This window comes from Dryobates pubescens, chromosome 7 (assembly GCF_014839835.1).
Source record: "Dryobates pubescens isolate bDryPub1 chromosome 7, bDryPub1.pri, whole genome shotgun sequence".
Classification (NCBI taxonomy): Eukaryota; Metazoa; Chordata; class Aves; order Piciformes; family Picidae; genus Dryobates; species Dryobates pubescens.
The window spans coordinates 42,070,456-42,087,884 of NC_071618.1; the positions used below are offsets into that span (position 1 = coordinate 42,070,456).

The 17,429-nt window shown below is 45.9% G+C and overlaps 1 protein-coding gene across 3 annotated transcripts in view; it reads right to left on the reverse strand.

The window, feature by feature from the left end:
• The window catches only part of ZC3H13 (zinc finger CCCH-type containing 13), a 69,849-nt gene that overhangs the window by 3,904 nt on the left and 48,516 nt on the right, over window positions 1–17,429 (reverse strand). For 2 of the 3 annotated variants that reach the window (XM_054163108.1, XM_054163107.1), the window contains exons 14-18: window positions 17,129–17,232; window positions 14,369–15,388; window positions 12,736–13,245; window positions 7,317–7,472; window positions 5,103–5,303 (exon numbers count right to left, since the gene is read on the reverse strand). In XM_054163108.1, coding sequence (XP_054019083.1) covers window positions 5,103–5,303; window positions 7,317–7,472; window positions 12,736–13,245; window positions 14,369–15,388; window positions 17,129–17,232 — 1,991 coding nt within the window. The remainder of the gene's footprint in view (window positions 1–5,102; window positions 5,304–7,316; window positions 7,473–12,735; window positions 13,246–14,368; window positions 15,389–17,128; window positions 17,233–17,429) is intronic. The other variant, XM_054163109.1, reaches the window with a different exon arrangement.

Consider the following 17,429-nt stretch of genomic DNA (forward strand, 5'->3'; position numbering starts at 1 on the left):
ATGGCTATGTGGAAGTGAAATACAACTGTGTAGAATAAATCTTTTATCCATGGTGGATGCAACTGGAAAATAAGTAAATAGAAGCCAATAAACTACCTCCTCCTACCAGCTCATCCAATGCCCTTGTTAACAGTGCTCAAAGTAACAGGACTGGTGGAGGTTAGGCTTGAGTTTAGGCTCAAGGTGAGGAGAAAGTTCTTCCCAGAAAGAGAGATTGGCCATTGGAATGTGCTGCCCAGGGAGGTGGTGGAGTCACCATCAGTGCAGGTGTTCAAAAAGGGACTGGATGTGGCACTTGAATCCATGGTTTAGTTAGTCCTGAGGTGTTGGGTGACAGGTTGGACTTGATGATCTCTGAGGTCTTTTCCAACCTTAGTGATTCTGTGATTTGATACATTTATCAGAACAAACAGTGTGCAGCTAGAATATTTTATCCACTTTAACAAAGAATGGATCTGAAGATGAGCCCTGTTGTACGACAAGGCTGCTCCTGTGAAATGCAGGCATGGACACAGGTCACTGATTGAGAACCACAGAATCATTTCTAACCCTTTTATCAGAGAGGGGAAGATTGTTTAGTTGATTAGGTGGTGTTGGATGATGGGTTGGACATGATGATCTTGAAGGTCTCTTCCAACCTGGTCTATTCTATTCTATTCTATTCTATTCTATTCTATTCTATTCTATTCTATTCTATTCTATTCTATTCTATTCCTATTTCTATTCTATTCTATTCTGATATAATTGAACAAAAAGGAACATGGTAAGGTAGGTAAGTCAAGTCCTGCTGCCTCTATCATGTAAGACAGTGGGTATTTAGCACAGCACCTAACACCTCAATAGAGACATCAGCAAACCTGCAAAAAAGCTGCTGAAAGCAAAGCCTGCCACAGCAGCTTGGCAGCATGCACAAAGAGCAGGACAAAGATGCATTGTAAAGACACTCAGGAAATTGGGATGAAGCTGAGCAAGGGAAGATTTCAAAGAAGGTGAAAAGAAAGAAATGTATTACTCCAAATCAAGGGCAGGCCAAAAAGAACTGAAGTCACCAAACAACCTCACTGGACCATCGACAGCACAAGTGACAAGGCACAAAAAGCCCACTCCAAAGGTAACACCAACAGCTTGCAGAATCTGCTGAGGGGCCAGATGCTTAGCATATCTGGCAAGTAAGCACATCCTTAGAGGAGATAATAAATAGAGGGCAAGCCAGCTGCAAATCTCAATTCCATCACACATTACAGAGTTTTGCTTCCAAAGAACAATTGTAACTAAAATAAATAACCCCTGAAACGAGCTCTGAGTTCCCTTTTTGCTGCATGTCAAAAGCACTACCAGAAACTTTTCATCCACAATGTAAACTGAGAAGGGAACACCAAGCTCAGGAATAAAGCAGGGAAGCAAATTATATCATAGAATCAATAAGGTTGGAAAAGACACTCAGCACCTCAGGACGAACTAAACCATGGCACCAAGTGCCATATCCAATCCATTCTTGAACACCTCCAGGGATGGTGACTCCACCACCTCCCTGGGCAGCACATTCCAATGGCCATTAGGGAGAAGAAACCTGCACCTAGCAGATTACAGAGGAAACACACACACTTGAAAGACTCTTGGCAGTCCCACATGTTGTCATTTCAGTGTGTGACTGCACACACCAAAGCAAAATCACAGAGGCACTTCAGTTCCCTATCGTCTCCAATGCAAAGTTCTGCTGAAGCTCAGCACACTTAAAGAGAGCCCAGGGGCAGTGCTGGAAAGCTTCCTGTAATCAGTGTGGATTGCTGAGTTTGAGTATCATTTAAAGTAGCCAGGTGGACTGATTCTGCCTCACCAACCTGATCTCCTTCTATGAGCAGGGGACTGCCTGGTGGATGTGGGGCAGGCTGTGGATGTAGTCTGCCTGCACTTCAGCAAGGCCTTTGACATTGTCCCCCACAGCAAACTCCTGGCCAAGCTGTCAGCCCTTGGCTTGGACAGCAGCTCTCTGAGCTGGGTTAGGAACTGGCTGGAGGCTGAGCCCAGAGTGGTGGTGAATGGTGCCACAGCCAACTGGCAGCCAGGCACTAGTGGTGTCCCCTAGGGATCAGTGCTGGGCCCCATCCTGTTCAATACCTTTATTGATGATCTGGATGAGGGGATTGAGTCCATCATCAGTAAATTTACAGATGACACCAGGCTGGGGGCAGGAGTTGATCCGCTAGAGGGTAGGAGAGCTCTGCAAAGGGACCCTGCCAGGCTGGACAGATGGGCAGAGTCCAACATGATGGCATTTAACAAGTCCAAGTGCTGGGTGCTGCACTTTGGTCACAACAACCCCATGCAGAGCTACAGGCTGGGGTCAGAATTGGCCATTGGAATGTGCTGCCCAGGGATGTGGTGGAGTCACTGTCCCTGGAGGTGTTCAAGAGGGGATTGGACATGGCACTTGGAGCCATGGTTTAGTTAGTCCTGAGGTGTTGGGTGATAGGTTGGACTTGATGAGCTCTCAGGTCTTTTCCAACCTTATTGATTCTATGATTCTTGTTGCAAGGAATCCCTGGTAAGAGGTGTTGAGGTATACAGCAAAACTAAAGTGTACCTGAAGAGAGACTGTTGATACCTTTACTATATCAGACAATTTACAAACTTAGGAAGACTCAAAAGTGTGCAAATTACACAGGTTATAGAAATTCCCAAGTGTAAGAGTTGAGACTCGTTTTAACTTAGAAGAAAGCTAACACTGCATAGGAAGAGCTGCAAATCTTGCAGTGAGGCATTTACAGTGCTCACTAGCATTCAGGCACACACCTCAAATTGTACTATCTATGAGGCATCACAAATGCTTGCATTTGATTTGGCTTTTTAAGAAGCAGGAGGGGTAGCAAGAGCCCACAATTAACAGCTGCACAACTGAAATGGCTCAAGCAAGCAGTGGCTTTCATGGAGATTAACAGAGCTGGGAGAAGCAAGTTTGGTTGTGGGTTTTTTCCCCCCCTCTTCTCCACTTATCTGAGACTGCAAGCTTAACAAGACAACTGCACAAAGAATAATATTACAAAGAATTTAAACATACTGTCTTAAATCAAGCAGCAGAATTTACAGAGTCATAAATAAACCAGAAACACATACTGCTCCCTACAAGCAGGGGCTATGCAGATACTATTATTTATAAGCCACAATGCTCTCACACTTAGATTCTGCAATAGCTTGGATAGATATATTGGAGAGAACAGATGTTTCAAAGTCCTAAAGAAACAGTTTGTGTCCCAGGTGGCCAAGAAGGCCAATGGCATCCTGGCCTCCATCAAGAACAGTGTGGCCAGCAGCAGCAGGGAAGTCATTGTGCCCCTGGACTCAGCACTGGTCAGGCCACACCTTGAGTCCTGTGTCCAGATCTGGGCCACTCAGTTTAAGAAGGACATTGAGACACTTGAATGTGTCCAAAGAAGGGCAACAAGTCTGGGGAGAGGCCTTGAGCACAGCCCTGTGAGGAGAGGCTGAGGGAGCTGGGGTTGCTTAGCCTGCAGAAGAGGAGGCTCAGGGGAGACCTTCTTGCTCTCTACAACTACCTGAAGGGAGGTTGTAGCCAGGAAGGGGGTTGGTCTCTTCTCCCAGGCAACCAGCACCAGAACAAGAGGACACAGTCTCAAGCTGTGCCAGGGGAAGTTTAGGCTGGAGGTGAGGAGAAAGTTCTTCACTGAGAGAGTTGTTAGCCGGTGGAATGTGCTGCCCAGGGAGGTGGTGGAGTCACCGTCCCTGGAGGTGTTCAAGAGGGGATTGGATGTGGCACTTGGTGCCATGGTTTAGTCATGAGGTCTGTGGTGACAGGTTGGACTTGGTGATCTTTGAGGTTTCTTCCAACCTTATTGATTCTATGATTCTGTAATTTTACCATGCAAGTAGTTCCAAGCAGTTCAACTGGCTTCTGGGACACCAAAGGTATGAAAAAATCAGTATTGTCTCTCATGCAAAAGTTGTGCTTACACAGCAGAACTGCAGTAAACAGCACTGGTAGAGTTCATGCCCATCTCATCTATCACACACGTCTTATGCACACACTTTGTCCAAATGCCACATCTCTGTCTTATTTCATTTCCCACTTCTAGCACAGCCATGATATACCAATTTCACTGAGCTCCTTCATTCTGACTCAAAAACTCCTATCTCTGCATTCTCTGGAGGATCCTTAAAAGGAAAATAAGAGGACCTTCAGAGGGAATAAGAAACATTCTTTCTTTCTCACAATAATTCAATACAGAAGGCATTCTGCACTCCAAAAAACTGCTGACACATTTAAGGCTAGGAATGCACAAGTACTCTCACAAAAACTACAGTCCACTAGGATGAAGAATTTTTGTTCAGGCTGTTATGCAAAACCTCCTCACCACTGCTGGAATTAAAAACCACTAATCTGACTGACATGCAGCTGTACTGCATTCCTGTAACTTTCACATAACATTCATCCAGTTCTGGGCTCCTCAGTTTAGGAAAGATGTTGAGTTGCTGGAAGGTGTCCAGAGAAGGGCAACAAAGCTGGGGAGGGGTCTGGAGCACAGCCCTGTGAGGAGAGGCTGAGGGAGCTGGGGTTGCTTAGCCTGGAGAAGAGGAGGCTCAGGGGAGACCTTCTTGCTCTCTCCAACTACCTGAAGGTAGGCTGTAGCCAGGTGGGGGTTGGTCTCTTCTCCCAGGCAACCAGCACCAGAACAAGAGGACGCAGTCTCAAGCTGCACCAGGGGAGGTTCAGGCTGGGTGTTAGGAAGAAGTTCTTCCCAGGAAGAGTGATTGGCCATTGGAATGTGCTGCCTGGGGAGGTGGTGGAGTCACCATCACTGGAGGTGTTTAAGAAGAGACTGGATGGGGTGCTTGGTGTCTTGGTTTATTGGATTAGATGGTGTTGGGTGATAGGTTGGACTCGATGATCTCAAAGGTCTCTTCCAACCTGGTTAATGCTATGCTATGCTATGCTATGCTATGCTATGCTATGCTATGCTATGCTATGCTATTCCATTCCATTCTACTCTACACTTTCTAGGTCTCAAAACCTGAAATGAATGAAATAATGCCTGTTTCATAAGGAGTCTCACAAAAGACAGCTTAATCCCTGTAGGAACAATTACCTTTGGGCTTTTCTAAAGCTCTCTGGCAAGTCTCTCTAATTTTGGTGAAGAGTTCAGGTCCTGCCAAGCGCTTGGAGATGCCAGCTCTCAGCATAACCGCACCCGGGGTGAATTTCAACAGCGCAGCTCCAGGCTCTCGGGGTTCTTTTGGCTGCTTTGGCATAAGACTGGACCAGTCCACATCTATAACATCCACAGGATCTGCAAAAACATTGACAGAGAATCATCATCATCCTGTACCATGACTGATTTATTTCCCATGCTGTGTACACACCCCTGTCTACTAAACCCAGCACGTATTAGGTGACCATCGCTCTGCAGCTCTCAAAGCCAGATTCGTGGACGCTTTGGGTAAGAGTGTCAAAACTCACTTAGACTGGTGGGAAAAAAGGTGCATGCAAATATAAAACCTCTTTGGTTTAGAAAAACCCCAAACCTCCCAATACTCTGCTTTATGTATTGTTCTGGGCCCTTCAATTTAAGAAGGACACTGAGGCACTTGAATGTGTCCAGAGAAGGGCAACAAAGCTGGGGAGGAGTTTGGAGCACAGCCCTGTGAGGAGAGGCTGAGGGAGCTGGGGTTGCTTAGCCTGGAGAAGAGGAGGCTCAGAGGAGACCTTCTTGCTCTCTACAACTCCCTGAAGGGAGGCTGTAGCCAGTATCACACAGTATCACAGTATCACCAAGGTTGGAAGAGACCTTGAGGATCATCAAGTCCAACCTGTCTCCACAGACCTCATGACTAGACCATGGCACCAAGCGCCACGTCCAGTCTCCTCTTGAACACCTCCAGGGTTGGTCTCTTCTCTCAGGTAACCAGCACCAGAACAAGAGGACACAGTCTCAAGCTATGCCAGGGGAGGTTTAGGCCTGAGGTGTGGAGAAAGTTCTTCCCAGAGAGATTGGCCATTGAGGTGGGAGGTGGTGGAGTCACCCACCCTGGAGGGGTTCAAAAAGGCACTGGAGGTGGCACTTGAAGCCATGGTTTAGGTAGTCATGAGGTGTTGGGTGATAGGTTGGAGTTGATGATCTTTGAGGTCTTTTCCAACCTTATTGATTCTATGATTCTGTTGCAACCCCTTTGAGAAAGGCAGCTTGGACCCTGCTTAGCTAGCAGATTTGGACACATCATACACTCACATAAGCAACAGTACAACTAAATGTGTTTTGACAGCTCCAAATTCAATGCTTGAAACACTGACATCTCCACTCTGGGTGTTGGACCATTTTCTTTTTTCAAAGGAGATACACACTATGTATTGAAAACCCACAAAACTGGTGTTTGTCAAGTGTGTTTATCACAGAAAATGTGAACACTGATCATACAGCCCAGATGACCCAGCTGAACTTGATGATGAGGAGAAGAGTCCATGCTTCCCTGGGCATTCAAGCACAGGTAAAAAAATCTGTTCATAAAAGCACCAGTTCCAAAAAAATGAGCAAAACCAAACAGGTTAAAGGAAAACAAGTTAACAAAACCAAAAGGCTTACTCTTCTAACTATGTAAAACAAGACAACTGGGGCCAGTTCTGGGCCCCTCAGTTCAGGAAAGATGTTGAGTTGCTGGAAGATATCCAGAGAAGGGCAACAAAGCTGGGGAGGGGTTTGGAGCACAGCCCTGTGAGGAGAGGCTGAGGGAGCTGGGGTTGTTTGGCCTGAAGTAGAGGAGGCTCAAGGGAGAACTTCTTGCTCCCTACAACTCCCTGAAGGGAGGCTGTAGCCAGGTGGGGGTTGGTCTCTTCTCCCAGGCAACCATCACCAGAGCAAGAGGACACAGTCTCAAGCTGTGCCAGGGGAGGTTTAGGCTGGAGGTTAGGAAGAAGTTCTTCACAGAAAGAGAGACTGGACAATGGAATGTGCTGCCCAGGGAGGTGCTGGACTCCCCATCCCCGGAGGTGCTCAAACAAAAGTCTGGATGAGGCACTTAGTGCCATGGTTTAGTTGATTAGATGGTGTTGGGTGCTAGGTTGGACTCGATGATCTCAAAGTTCTTTTCCAACCTGGTTAATTCTATTCTGTTCTAAATATTACTTCACAATACAGCTCCCACTACTCTTTACTTATCTCTGCACTTCTCAAGCTTAGCTATTACAGAACAAGAAATACTGAGGAGCAGGCTGCATTCCTAATTGAGAAATATTGTCAACATCACACCAGCACTACAGGCAAGCTGATCTAACAGTTAATGCAAATAATAAAGGGGTGTTGTTATACTTTTACCAGGCATCTTCTCATCCTCCTGTTGATCCTCACGTTTTTCAGCATCACCTGCCAGAATCTCATCCAGTTCATCGTCACTGATTGGCTCGTATTCCCCAGCACCAGATCCCAGGGACTGCACCTCATCAACCTTTGCTTCTTCTTCTCCTCCTGCAGAGACAGATAACACACTGCAGCTTTAAAGCAATCAGCCTTGCTTTCTAAACATGCTTTAAGCAGCCTGAAAACAAAAGAGGTTCAGCAAATGAAGCTGTTAATCTTTGTGGACAAGTATGTTCCATCTGAAAACGGGTACTGACTCTAGGAAACAAAGAGCTTATTTCTTCCATACACAATGCTGCAGTTGGAATTTTACACCTCTTGGACTCATTTTTTTGGGGTCAGTATTGGTTGAACTGCACACAGAAAGCTGCATCTGGCAGAAACAGATGTAGATTATTTGATATGTAGTTAGTAAGCGTGGTGGGCTACGTCCATCCTGAAAACAAGGGGGGAGGCCTTGTGAGAGTTTTTGCCCTCCCTGGAGGGTGTTTTCCCTCCTGGGAAACTGACTTGGTCTGTTCCACTTCCTACCCACCCCCACCTTGTCCAGCAGATGTATAAAAGGATTGTGGGGGGCAGTTAGCTCAGTCAGTAGAGCATGAGACTCTTAATGTCAAGGTCATGGTTTCAAGCCTGCTAATGGCTGCAATGTCCTCCTTTTATACTGGACAAGTCGGGGGTGGAATGGTACAGACCAAGTCAGCTTCCCAGGGGGGAAAACACCCTCCAGGGAGGGCAAAAACTCTCAAAAGCCCTCCCCACTCTGTTTTCAGGATGGGGTATAAAAGGGAGGACATTGCAGTCATTGCTCTCTCTTCCTTCTGCCTCGTGGGGATGAAAGAGTTGCTGCTGGCTTGCTGCTCCCCTGCCACGTGGTCCTCCCTGCTGCTTTCACCCTTTGCAAAGGACTGGTTCTGTATCTCATATTTTTCTTTTCCTTTTCCCATCCATCCTTGTTCCTCACCCTTGTGAACCCTCCCTGCCATTGTTACATAAATATATATATATGCACACACTGTTTAAAGAAAAATTCTTTGCCTCTCTACTTCCAAGCTGAACCCAAACTATTTCTTGGTGGATATGGATATGCTCCCTCCCTTTTTTTTTCTCCCTCTATTGGGGAAGAGGAGGGGTGGGAAATGAGGGAGGGATTCTCAGCCTTGCTTTTAAGCCCCAGTTAAGGCTCCAAGCAGTTAAGGCTCAAACCACCACAGTAAGTTAGCAGAACGAGGTCTTTCAGATGGTTCTGTACATCAGCCCCATCTTGGGATTCAGTCCAAAGGCTCTATGAGAGAAGGAAGTAAATTTCCAAAATACAGAAAAGTGCAAGATACCCTGAGGGAAGACATTATTCAGTCTTAGACTCTGTGGAAGCCACAAGAAGAACTTTGAGAAAGCCATGCCAAACTTCCTTCAGTTGCACTCACACTTCCATCCATCTGGGCACTACATGCACATACAAATACGTGGGCTGTATGTGTAAATATGGTCCTTAAAACTTGTAAATACAAGATACTCTAAGGAACATCTGAAAGTCTTCCTTCACCTCTGACACTATTAAGATTTCATTCAAGCATTCAGAAATCCTGCTGCTCAAAACTCAGACTCTCTTAGGGCTCTCCAGCATGGTACTTGGAATGAGTTTGGCCATACATACGAGGCATGATTTACAAAGGTTCTCGCCCGTGGGTTATCTTCCAGATCCCTGAGCCAGAAGGGTAACTGTCACCTCAACTAACCTAAAAATCAGCATGAAAAAGGCAAGTGAAAGACATGCTAGCAGAGTGCAAATTGACCACTTAGACCTCCTTGAGTCCTGTGTCCAGTTCTGGGCCCCTCGGTTTAGGAGAGATGTTGATACTCAGTAGATACTCAGTATCACTAAGGTTGGAAGAGACCTCAAAGATCATCGAGTCCAACCTGTCACCACAGGCCTCATGACTAGAGTAGGGAGGACACTAGGGCCCACTGCAGGCTTGAACTCACAAGCTTCCCATTAAGGGTCTTATGTGCTACCAACTGAGCCACACCACAGGCCCATTGAGTTGCTGGAAGGTGTCCAGAGAAGGGCAAAAAAGCTGGGGAGGGGTTTGGAGCACAGCCCTGTGAGGAGAGGCTGAGGGAGCTGGGGTTGCTTAGCCTGGAGAAGGGGAGGCTCAGGGGAGACCTTGCTTTCTACAACTACCTGAAGGGAGGATGTAGCCAGGTGGGGGTTGGTGTTGTCTCCTGGGCGGCCAGCACCCGAACAAGAGGACACAGTCTCAAGCTGCACCAGGGGAGGTTTAGGCTGGATGTTAGGAAGAAGTTCTTCCCAGAAAGAGAGATTGGCCATTGGAATGTGCTGCCCAGGGAGGTGGTGGAGTCACCATCACTGGAGGCATTTAGGAAAAGACTGGATGGAGTGCTTGGTGCCATGGTTTAATTGATTAGATGGTGTTGGGTGATTGGTTGGACTCGATGATCTCAAAGGTCTTTTCCAACCTGGTTAGTTCAATTCAATTCAACTCTATTCTATTCTATTCTATTCTATTCTATTCTATTCTATTCTATTCTATTCTATTCCTACTTATGGTAATTTTCAGAGAATTTAGAACACAGCCCTTGAAAAATACACAAAAGAATACACATTAAAACACAAGAAGTGGGCTGAAAGGCTAAACCTAAGAACACATTTAACATTCAGAGTCTGTTCAGTTACCGGTCCCCTCTTGAAGACAGATAATGTACCTAGGAATAGCCTTTCACCAACTCTTTTCTGAAGTGAACACACTGTACTCTTAGATCTAGTGCATCATTCTCTCTTCTACCTGAAAAAATCACTGAATTCTGTCCATCACAGCAAGACAGAGCAGACTTCCCCATGCTCACTCCAACTCCTGGCAAATGCTTCCACTCCACTGATAATCTCCCTAAATGGAATTCTTTCAATTGCATCAGTAAATCCTCCTGACCACTTTGCAAGTAATTGGGTAGGAGATGTAAGTAATAAATATGCCTCATCATGCACTCCAGGCATTTGATTTAATTGCCCAAATTTGCAATGAATGCTACAGCTAATTCTTATTAAGAATGCATGTATGATGAGACAATGCCTTGTTATCTTACATAAAACTACAAAAGCTTAATTAGTTTCTTTCTGCTACTGCAGACTGTGGATGTCAGGCTTTACTATCCCCAAACATCAAAAAACTCCAAACCCTACAATGCCTTTTTTCCTCTCAACAATCCTCTCCAGCAATCAGCAAGAAAACCCCAGCTTACTGAACTGTAACAGCGAGGTGGTGGAGTCACCATCGCTGGAGGTGTTTAGGAAGACACTGGATGGGGTGCTTGGTGCCATGGTTTAGCTGGTTAGATGGTATTGGGTGATAGGTTGGACTTGATGATCTCAAAGGTCTTTTCCAACCTGGTTAATACTATTCCTATTCTATTCTATGCTATGCTATGCTATTCCTATTCCATGCTATTCCTATTCCATTCTATTCCATTCCTATTCTATTCCTATGCCATTCTATTCCATTCCCATTCCTTTCCTATTCCATTCCATTCCTATTGCATTCTATTCCTATTCCATTCTATTCCATTCCTATTCTATTACAATTCCATTCCTATTCCATTCCATTCCTATTCCATTCCTATTCTATTACAATTCCATTCCCATTCCATTCCATTCCTATTCCATTCCATTCCTATTCTATTACAATTCCATTCCATTCCTATTCCTATTCCATTCCATTCTATTCCATTCCTATTCTAGTACAATTCCATTCCTATTCCATTCCATTCCTATTCCATTCCACTCTATTCCATTCCTATTCTATTACAATTCCATTCCCATTCCATTCCTATTCCTATTCCATTCCATTCTATTCCATTCCTATTCCATTCCATTCCTATTCCTATTCCATTCCATTCCTATTCCATTCCTATTCCTATTCCATCCCATTCCAACACATCACCACTTACTCTAGATTTAGACTCTTGCTCCTTTTACATTGTTGGTATAAGTTAAAATTCCTTCCCAAACTCCCCATCCATGCAAAGCTCAAGCCATCTCATAATGCATGTGAGATCTCAAAAGAGTTTGTCAGCATTGGCCCCATACTTGCTTTATTTATTAATCCTAAACATGTTTTCCCTAGTACCATTAGGGCAAGCAAATTGAAGCCACATTTAATAAGACTGCCTGAGGAAAGTAAGTTTTGGACTGGTGTACCAATGCAGTGTGCCCAGGCAGCCAAGAGAGCCAATGGCATCCTGGCCTGCATCAAGAACAGTGTGGCCAACAGGAGCAGGGAGGTCATTCTGCCCCTGTACACTGCATTGATTAGGCTGCACCTCGAGTCCTGTGTCCAGTTCTGGGCCCCTCAGTTTAGGAAGGATGCTGAGTTGGTGAGGCGTGTCCAAAGAAGGGCAATGAAGTTGGTGAGGGGTTTGGAACACAAGCCCTATGAGGAGAGGCTGAGGGAGCTGGGGTTGCTTAGCCTGGAGAAGAGGAGACTCAGGGGTGACCTTATTGCTCTTCACAACTACCTGAAGGGAGGCTGTGGACGGGCAGAGGTTGGTCTCTTCTCCCAGGCAGCCAGCACCAGAACAAGAGGACACAGTCTCAGGCTGCACCAGGGGAGGTTTAGGCTGGATGTTAGGAAGAAGTTCTATACAGAGAGAGTGATTGCCCATTGGAATGGGCTGCCCAGGGAGGTGGTGGAGTCACCATCATTGGAGGTGTTCAGGAGGAGACTTGATGGGGTGCTTGGTGCCATGGGTTAGTTGATTAGTTGGGTTGCCTTGGTTGATAGGTTGGACACGATGATCTTGAAGGTCTCTTCCAACATGGTCTGGTCTGGTCTTGTCTATTCTATTCTATTCTATTCTATTCTATTCTATTCTATTCTATTCTATTCTATATGTTTCACCTAACAAATCAGACAATCACCTCTGTGGTAATTGGGCTCTGTAGAAGAAAAAGCCCAAAGAACTGCTCCAAATCAACACTAATTTTTCTTTCCACTCATTAGCTGTCACTTGCAAATGAAGAAATAGATCTTACAATGACAGAACAAGGTAAACAAATGCTGGTGTTATTCTTTAGCAAACTGCCTATGCAGAGAAGGTACACCTGGGTGAAATTATGCCTCAGATCATTTATGCTTCTTTGCCTCCAGACTTCTTTAGCAATTAACCAATAACACTACATGACTCACAAAGATGCTCATCAGATTTCTCTTACTGTGTCTGCTTCCACAGTAGAGGAACTGAAGCCTCTAAGCCTTCCAGCAGGAAATGGTTCTAATGTAGCTGAGTTCAGCACTATAATAAAGAGAAAGAATCAAGTATTTGTCAGTCCAGGTTCTTGCCCAGGACATCTCACCTTCTAAACTCTCCACCTTCTCGGCCTCATGTCCATCTTCAAAGCTTTGCAGAGGTCCTAAATCTTTGTCTGTCCTTTCCTTCTCCGAAGCCGCTGAATCCCGACAACCACCATCAAATTCCTTCTCGTGATCTCTGTCCAGTTTCGCTTCACTGTGTTTTGTTGATTCCTTCTGAGAGGAAATGTCCAGAGTCCTGTCTCTCTCTCTCTCAGCTGTATCAGGCAGCTGTCTGTCTCTCTCTCTGTCCAGCTCCCGTCTTTTCTCCCTCTCCCTCTCTCGTTCTCGGAGTCTCTCTCGCTCCCTGCTCCTCGGCCAGTCTTTGTCAACGTCTCGGTCCCAGTCTCTCTGCCTTCCCTCTCTCCTCTCTCTCTCTCTTTCGCGATCATGCTCATGTCGATCCCGCTCTTGAAGCCTTTCCCTGCTATCAAAGGAGCCAGACCTGGAGTGGACCTGGCGGTCTGACTCAGGAGAGCTTCTTCTTGAGCTGTGGCTTCTCGAATCTTGACGATCTGCATAAAACATTTGGAACATATGCGTGACTACACAGCATGGAAATGGAAACCCATTTCACTAGACCAAGGTAAGAAAACATACTTTTGAAAAGCATCAGCTTGATAATCACTTCACATTGCCTATAGGCTCAACCTCACTGAAAAAACATCAGCAATTTCTTCCACTCCCCCCACAAAAAGATTTTCAGTGGCAAGTTTCTACTAAGACAGAAGCCAAATTGAAGGTACATCATTTTAACTCAGAGCTTTAGGTCAGGGAAAAAAGAAAACAAAACCAAACCAAACAATACCAGGAATCACCTCAAAGTTCAGAGAATCATAAAAACAGTAAGGTTGGAAAAGATCTGAGAGATCATCAAGTCCAACCTAGCACCCAACACCTCAGGACTAACTAAACCATGGCTTCAAGTGTCACATCCAATCCCCCCTTGAACACCTCCAGGGACAGGGACTTCACCACCTCCCTGGGCAGCACATTCCAGTGGCCAGTTACTCTCTCTGTGAAGAACTCTCTCCTCACCTCGAGCCTAAACCTCCCCTGCTGCAGCTTGAGACTGTGTCCTCTTGTTCTGGTGCTGGTTGCCTGGGAGAAGAGACCAACCCCACCTGGCTACAAGCTCCCTTCAGGGAGCTGTAGAGAGCAAGAAGGTCTCCCCTAAGCCTCCTCTTCTCCAGGCTAAGCAACCCCAGCTCCCTCAGCCTCTCCTCATAGGGTTTGTGTTCCACACCCCTCACCAGCTTTGTTTCCCTTCTCTGCACATGTTCCAGCAACTCAACATCTTTCCTGCCTTTCCTTTCCTGCCATGGTTTAGTTGATTAGAAGGGGCTGGGCGATAGGTTGGACTTGATGATCTCGAAGGTCTTTTCCAACCTGGTTAGTTCAATTCTATTCTACCTGCAGGAAGCCGAATCAAGGATCCGCTTTTCAAATATGAGAACTGTCTGCAAGCATCTTAATTTCACTCTAGTTTTACACTGAACAGCAGGAGGCAACTCTGTTTCTTTTCATGCCAGTTACAAATGAAAAGAGCATACAGTCAGGTGAGAATGACTTAGGATTTGTCTGTTTGCCTTTTCAGACAGAATCATAGGTCAGTCTCGCTAAAATGGATCTTATTACCTGAAGATGTGCTGCGACTGGGCTCCCCTCGTTTCAGCTGATCAATCCTGGACTTCCGTTCCCCAGTGATTTCCAAGCTTTTCTTCTCTCTTTCCCTGTCCCTGTCTCTGTCTCTGGAGCTACTGTGCAGGATCCTCCTCCGCCCAGTCTGGTCATCTCCACTGCGATGAGCTGAGTCATTGGAAGGAGATCTAAGTCTGCTCGAAGCATGGCTCCGATTGCTACCAAGGCTGCTGCTGCGCTTCTGATCCACAGGTTTGCGGTGCGGTCCGTCCTCTATAGTAACGTGAGGGGTTTCCACTTTCTCTCCCCTTGTTCTGTGACTCTTCCTATGGGAATCCTCAGTGGTTCTTTCTGGAACGACAATGTCACCACGTTCAGGAACATCCTCATCTGACCAGTCACTGAATGTTGTATCTTCTCTTTTCGGGGGGACTTCTGCCACAGCTTTCTCAGGAGGTGCTTCGACCAGTTCCTCTTTTGTTACAGGAGGGGTTCTTGGACCTTTCTTCTTTTTATGATGTGGAACAATTTCTTCATCAGAAACTTCAGAATCGCCCCTGGATCTCTTCCGCTTCTTCTCTACGTTCTTCTTTTTCTGACCCTTCTTGGGTGAAAAGACCTGACTCTCCTCAGTCAGCGATTCGTTAGCATACCTTTCCACCCCACTGTCATCATCTTTCTTCTTCTTTGTGGCCTTCTTCTGCACCTTAGACTTCTTCTTGCTGTCATCGTGCATTCTATCAGAAGCATCTCTTTCTTCAGAGGGACGGTGTCCAATGCTTTCCTGAACTCTGGATCGTGAACTTTCCGAAGCATCTGTTTGGTCTCTCTGCTTATCTGCTGAAGAAATCCTCTCTTTGAACTCTGCTTCTTCATAACGTCGGGAGCTCTCCTTTCTGTCTGATTTTCGCTCCTCTTCTTTCCAGCGACTCTGCCGCTCCTCTGTAGCGTGAGAGGGGCTCAGTGACCGGGATTCCTGTGGTCGCACAACCTGGCTCAGAAGCCTATGCTTGTCATCTACAAAATGGGGCAAAAAAAGATATATTTGTATTGTTCAGGAAGAAGAATGAGTGAGCATCTGGTATCTTACTGTGAGAGGCTAAATCTTGTCTCTCTGGATGTGACTCAACAAAGATAAAATCACTTTTGCTGCTTGCCCAGACAGTAGCTGATGTGTATTGGGCAGACGCCACTGGATAACACCTCTCTGGAATGTGCACAGACAGGATCATCCCTACCCATCAGCTACCCAGGAAAGGGAGGATGGTGCAAAGGACAATGAGTTCACCACCTGGACACATACCTAAAAAAACTGTATGAAAGATCTGAGCAACTACTGGCTTGGCAGAAGGAAAAGACCTGGGCAATGCCACCCTGAAGAAAAACAAAGAGAATACCAGGAACCCTCTCTCCATGTCCTAAATTCTGCCTGCTGCAACTCATGGAGCTGAAGAGGCTGCTCAGAGAAGGACTTGGACTTGGGGATCTCTCCCTTCCCTCCTCCAGTGGAGGACAGCACAGCCAACAAGGATAACATGTCCTCCATCCCAAAGCTGCAGCAGCTTTCCTCCACAGACCCAACATCTCCTCCACGCCAAAGCAGCAGCACCCTTCCTCCACAGACCCAAACTGTCTTGGCGGGGGTGAGTGGTGTGGTAATATAATTCCTTTCCACTTCTCTCTCTCTTCTCTATTTTCTCTCTCCCTCTCTCCTTCTGATCCATCCACTTTATTCTGTTAATAAGTAGCCTCACTGTTGATATTTTGGCTTTGTTTGTGCCTCAAATTTTATAACATGGCAATATTCAAAAGAAATGAGGCTCTTTCCCTCTCTGGACCAAGACACTTACACATGCCATAAAGTGTCAATGAAAACATATAATCCATCATCACAGTTACATTTCTTAAGCTTCTTTTTGCTGCTGCAGCAGCAAGAGACAATGTCCATTTTGGTAAACATGCATCTTAAACAACAGATGTGGAAGTCACTATCACCTGGCAGGTGTAACACATAGTGACAAAACCAAGATCAAAAGCAAATATATAGATTATGAAAAATGTTGTTGCTCAAAAATAAGGGGCAGAGGTGTGGTGGGTCAACACCCATTCTGAAAACAAAAAACAGGGTGGGGGGCTTGCGGGTGCTCTGCCCTCCCTGCAGGGCATCTTCCCCCTGGGAAACTGAGTCTGTTCCACTCCCCTCTCCCTGCCCAGCTAGGGTATAAAAAGCAGGGCATTGCAGCTATTAGGTCTCCTTTTGGCTCCTGCCTCTCCTGGATGAGAGCTACTGCAGCTGCTTTCCTGCTCCTCTGCCACGTGGTCAGGCCTGATCCTTCTCCCTGCTGCCTCCACACCTCTTCAGAGAGAGACTGGTTTTGTATCATTCTTCTTTGTCCCCCTCCCATCCATCCTTGATCCTTGCCCTTGTGAACTTTACCTGTTTTATATATACATATACATTTTGTTTAAAGAAAACTCTTTACCTCTCTACTTCCAAGCAGACTCCAAATTATTGTTTGGTGGATTTGCTCCTTCCTTTTTTTTCCCCCTCTCAGTTGGGAGGGAGGAGGGGGGAGTGGGGGAGAGATTCTCAGCCTTGCCCCCATCTGAGCTCTTAACTCCGTTAAGGCTTAAACCACCACAAGAGGACACTTAAACTTTTCCCATGTCTTTTCTATTTAAGATTGCATGTTATGTTCATTTCTTAGGCAGAAGGTAAACTGGATCCACCTACACAGAGAGCCCATTACTGCTTACTTTTATCTTCTCCACTGTTGTAAGCATCACTATCAGGGGAGTGCTCACGGCGACGCTTGGGTGACTGACGAGGACTCGGGCTGCTTTCATTTCTGTGACGCTTCCTGCAGCAGAAATAGGCATAGTCAAACAACTCCAGGATTCTTTAGAGAAAGCATTTAGTAACTGCATTTATCACCAATACAATCCCTCAAGTTTAAGCACCTCATATAGAAGACAACACATCTAAGAATGTCAGGAAGTTGTTACTCCAAAACTGGCAGTGCAATCAGTTTCCTGACCATACTCTTAAGATACCTTA